This window comes from Macrobrachium rosenbergii, chromosome 46 (assembly GCF_040412425.1).
Source record: "Macrobrachium rosenbergii isolate ZJJX-2024 chromosome 46, ASM4041242v1, whole genome shotgun sequence".
Taxonomy (NCBI): Eukaryota; Metazoa; Arthropoda; class Malacostraca; order Decapoda; family Palaemonidae; genus Macrobrachium; species Macrobrachium rosenbergii.
In genome coordinates, this window is record NC_089786.1 from 9232506 (window position 1) to 9237564 (window position 5059).

At 37.0% G+C, this 5059-nt stretch overlaps 1 protein-coding gene across 1 annotated transcript; it reads right to left on the reverse strand.

The window, feature by feature from the left end:
* Positions 1-1185: 1185 nt before the first annotated feature.
* LOC136830039 (protein sister of odd and bowel-like) lies at positions 1186-2691 on the reverse strand. The gene has a single exon (XM_067089252.1). The coding sequence runs from the start codon at positions 2513-2515 to the stop codon at positions 1406-1408; it is 1110 nt and encodes a 369-aa protein (XP_066945353.1). The 5' UTR covers positions 2516-2691; the 3' UTR covers positions 1186-1405.
* Positions 2692-5059: the final 2368 nt, after the last annotated feature.

Here is a 5059-nt window from a genome sequence, read left to right on the forward strand (position 1 = left end):
AAACCTTGTTGGAAACGCTTAGTATCTTCCTTATTTTTGGGAAATTGGTAACTGATATTGGTCCTCTTTGACGTTTCTCCTCAGGTACGGGAATTTAAAGGTTTCTTTTGTTAATTGTCTTTTGTAAGCACCTGACTTTGGACAAATATGGTATGACAATGCGTCTTGTTCACAGCATATTCGGCAATTTCCCTTCGGGGGCGTGAGTGAGTTCATTTCCAAGGTGATTCATACATCTTGATACGATTACCTTTTCTGGAAACTATCTTTAGAAAGTGTCGTTGTAACTATCTCGTCAATTATTATTTAATCAAATGTACAGGATAAAAAGGTTAAAAGATAACAGAACTTTGTTAAAAATAAATTTCCAAATCGGTTTCAAGATTCCAATTTACTAGGCCTATACTGAGATTTATACCTCATCTCATTTCCAAAAGAACTGAAAATTCTTATTAATCTCTCAGTTTTCGTCAATGTCAAGGTTCCGTGACCCCTTCAGGGACCCATGACCTCTTACACCAGACGCCCAATTAAGGTCTGCTTCACGTTTCTAACCACCGACCAAAATTTATTAAAAGAAAAGCCTTGAACAATTTTTTCTTTGTACATAACATCCCAGTTTTAATAATTTTCATACGTCTGAAATAATTTTAAATGACTCTATAAGACTGCATGCATGTACATAAAATATGACCAACTATAATTCTACATGAATATTGTACACTTTTACAAAACTTACAAATAAATTTTATCACCTGCCTTGAAAAATCATTATATTTCGTGGCCATTCTAGATATATGTTCCACTCAAGATCTGATTCCTTGTAACTAGATTAAGCTGGTCTTATGCCAACATAGGCTCTTCTTTTTACAGCAGCTCTCTGCTAATTCTTTTATAAAGTTACTCATTCTTTCAATGAAGGCAATAAAATACCTATATACTTTGGTCCAGATTATACAGTGGTTCTTTTTTTTTTTTTTTTTGCATTTCAAATGAGATTCATTATTATTCTAATGATCAGGCGTTTTATGCATACGCCTACCTTCATACTTTCATACTTTAACACCAGTCATACAAGAGAGAGAGAGAGAGAGAGAGAGAGAGAGAGAGAGAGAGAGAGAGAGAGAGAGAGAGAGAGAGAGAGAGATTTAAATTAAAAATTTAAGGCTTAAAGAAAACTGGATATACAAACACAGATTATTTATTTATAAAACTTAATTACACAAACTCTTTATGTACACAAATAAATAGCAGGTCAATTCTTTGAGGCTAAGATATTTTACAAAAATAAAACAGCAGTTTTGCACATCAGAACAATACAGTAAAAATGCAATGACTAGATTCCCATAGGTTTAAATCACTTTTGAGCGACAATAATGGGGCGAGGGTTTATGGACTCATTAAATCAACTCATCAGGTCCAAAATGGTGAAGCCTCTTCTTTGGGTATTCAAATGACTGCTATCAGGCGCCGAATCATTTTTGGCTGGAAACTGTGAATCGTTCTTGGCGGGAAACTGTGGCCAGACTGCTGCTCGCAAAGACCCCGATGGTTGACTCGAGCTGTCTGTGACTTCAACGTCTATGTATTCATCGTCGACCTCTGCTTCAGGAGGATTTTTAGAGGTATTCGTGTCCTCATTCCTCGAAGGCGCGTTCTTTTCAGAGTCCTCAACGCGTTCTCCAGGTCTCAGAGGTTTTTCAGAGGTACTTGAGTCTTCCTGTCTCGAATGAGAGTTATGAGAGTTCTTGCCTTTGGCATCCAGGCGTTCTTCTTCTTCTTCCAGAGATTTCGGAGAGGTTCTCGAGTTTTGTTGTCTCGTGGGCGAACTCTTTCTCGCGGCTTCCAAGCGCTCCTCTTCCGTGTGTCCGCTCTCGTGGACGGCCAAAGTCCTCGCCTGGCAGAAGCCCTTGCTGCAGACGCCGCACTTGAAGGGCTTCTCTTTACTGTGGATGTACTTGTGGTCCCTTAGGTGGTCCTGTCTCCTGAAGGCCTTGCCGCAGACGTCGCAGGGAAAGGGCCTTTCGTCCGTGTGGGTCCTTTCGTGAATCATGAGGTTGTAACTCTTGGTGAACTCTCGGTGGCAGTACTTGCAGATGTACCGCTTCTTCGCGCGGGCCAACCGGCCTCCGCCCGAAAGCAGCAGCTGGTTGAAGCGGTCGACGCTCGCCGTCATCGCAGCCCAGGGGAAGACGCCGAAGGAGAGGGCGCCGTATGTCTGGAGGGCGGCGGCAGTGGCGGCAGCGTTGGGTATTCTAGGATCTACGTCGCTCACACTCGGCACAAAAGGCATCGGGGATAAGTAAGGGACGCTCAAGGGCGCTCCTCGACTGTCAACATAAAACGACGAAGGGATGAACGGAGACATCTTCTTGCACACGTTGGCGGAAACAGTTGCTGGAATGCTGGACGTGGATGAATCTTGTCCTGGAAACTGGAAGCACTGGAGACTTGTTGGGGTTGAAGGGGGCGTGAGAACAGTTGGCACAGGGTCACGGGAGGTCAACACGGCCATAATCGTCCGAAGATCGAGTCCACATAAAAAAAAACACCCGAAGCACTATAATATCTCTCACAAAAGGTGTCGTCTGGGTCAGTCAAGGTGAGTGTGAAAAAAAATAGTCCTGCCTCTTGTATTTATACCTAACCCGGAAGATGAAGAGCGTGGATTGGCTGATGGGCGGGGCCTAACCGAAAGTGGGCGGGCTTAGGAACGGCGGATCTGTTTAACAGAACGAGGACAATGTGGGCATATATGAGAGAACAGGTTTGAGATGTAACAGGAGATTTTATATAATATATATATACAAATATATATATACAAATATATATATATATATATATATATATATATATATATATATATATATATATATAAATATATATATATATATATACTGTATATATACAGTATATATAGTATATATACAATATATAAAACAGGCATTCTGTAGTAAATAGAAAAGCATTTTGCATTCTGAAATAAAATGTAGCATTTTTTAGACTGCATAAACTTGTAGAACTTTTCCATCAGCAAATTCAATGTCAGTTTGAAGCTAATTTTTTTAAACTTGTCTATAAATACAGGTAGAATACTTTTCCATCATAAATTACTATAGTATATATGAAGAAATAATGAACGACAAAACCATTGTCTATACTATACAGTATATATATATATATATATATATATATATATATATATATATATATATATATATACAGTATATATATATATATATATATATATATATATATATATATATATATATATATATATAAATATAATATATATAATTCTTGAGATGTAAACGCAAAACCGTGAAACAATTATTTTGCCATCTTTTTACATTCCTGACCTTTCCTTTTTTCTCCCATTTTAGTTTCCCATGTCCTCCACCTCCATCCTCCCATTTTCTCCCCCATCCCTCCCCTCCCTCCCACCCCACATCTCCCTTTTCGTGGTCTTACCGGTTCCCTTCCACAGAAAAAAATTAATCTGGTGTATGAAGAATATGAAATGAGGTTAAGAAATAAACCGGGAGTTCTAAAATAAATGAAAAGTAATAAACGTAGAAGGTGAATCAGATGAAAGGAAAATCGTGTTAAAAGTGAATTTCTGATTGTGCTTTCTTTTTTTTTAACTACTTTGACATGTATATACTTAAGCATATTTCATATACATTCAATTACAAAGACACAATTTAATAGGGAGTGGCTTCAGAGGAACAGGAAACAATACTTATGCCATTTTAATTTTTAAGGGCTCGCTAAAGGAAGGGTACTTCTTACAGAAAATTCAGCTTCACACAAACACACACACACACACACATGTATATACATATATATATATATATATATATATATATATATATATATATATATATATATATATATATATATATATATATATATATGTATGTTTTTACACATAACAACTGAACACATCTGACCTTAGGATTTTTATTTTCTCTTTCAATGGCATAATATAATTCAAGAGTAATGGCTTGTCTGTTGCGCAGAAATTCATGCAGTTGCGGGTACACAAATTTGAGAGAGAGAGAGAGAGAGAGAGAGAGAGAGAGAGAGAGAGAGACTCAGGACAGTTCATTACCGTTAGCAAAATTCATAAATCTGAGAGAGAGAGAAAGGATGTTCAATCTGTACTGTTCAATTCATTAAGCTTTAGAGAGAGAGAGAGAAGAGAGAGAGAGAGAGAGAGAGAGAGAGAGAGAGAGAGAGAATTTCAGCCCCTGTATTATTTGCTTCAAAATCCAGACCCCTTATGTCCTCCAACACTCCTTACCTGTTCCTCTTTAACAGCAGAACAGGACCTAACAGACAGACATGTTGGTTTTACAAAGTCTGGAAATGACCGTCGGTAATTATTAATAACTGTGATTACAGGCCAAAAGAGCTCGCCAATACGGCTTGGTTCATCGGGACATGTCAAACGCTGTACAGGACGGTTTATTAGGCTTTAAGTGAATAGTTCTGTTTGTCTTGGAAGTAAGTTTGACTGCGCTGACTGTTGTTTTCTCTGGTTTTCTACGTATCATAAAATTTTTTGGAGGTTGTACTATATCTAATTCACATATATATATATAGAACAGGATATAATATACAGACATATATATACACACATTGGTTTTGTAATATATCTATATAATATATATATATATATATATATATATATATATTAACTTTACCACATATACAATTGTTCTGTGCATTAATGCAATAATGACTGGATGATCTATCAGACAAAAGTTACTAGCTTTCAGGGCAAACAGTCCTCATCATAAAATACCTCTGGTTTGTTCATCGGTACATGTCAAATCTATCTATATATAGGATATATTTATTAGGCTTTAAACAGTGAATTTTTTTGAAAGTGTCTGTTTGTCTTTCTTCAGGAAAAGGTAAAAGATTGACTGCGCTTGACTGTTGTTTCTCTCTCTGTGTTTCTCTCTCATCGTTTCAAAGCTCAAAATTTTTGGACTTTTAAAGAACACAATATAGGTTTATTATTCGATAACCCAACAAGAAATGAATAAAA

Excerpts from the sequence above, each read along its gene's own strand:
- LOC136830039 (XM_067089252.1), bottom strand. The coding sequence starts at position 2,515 with ATGGCCGTGTTGACCTCCCGTGACCCTGTGCCAACTGTTCTCACGCCC.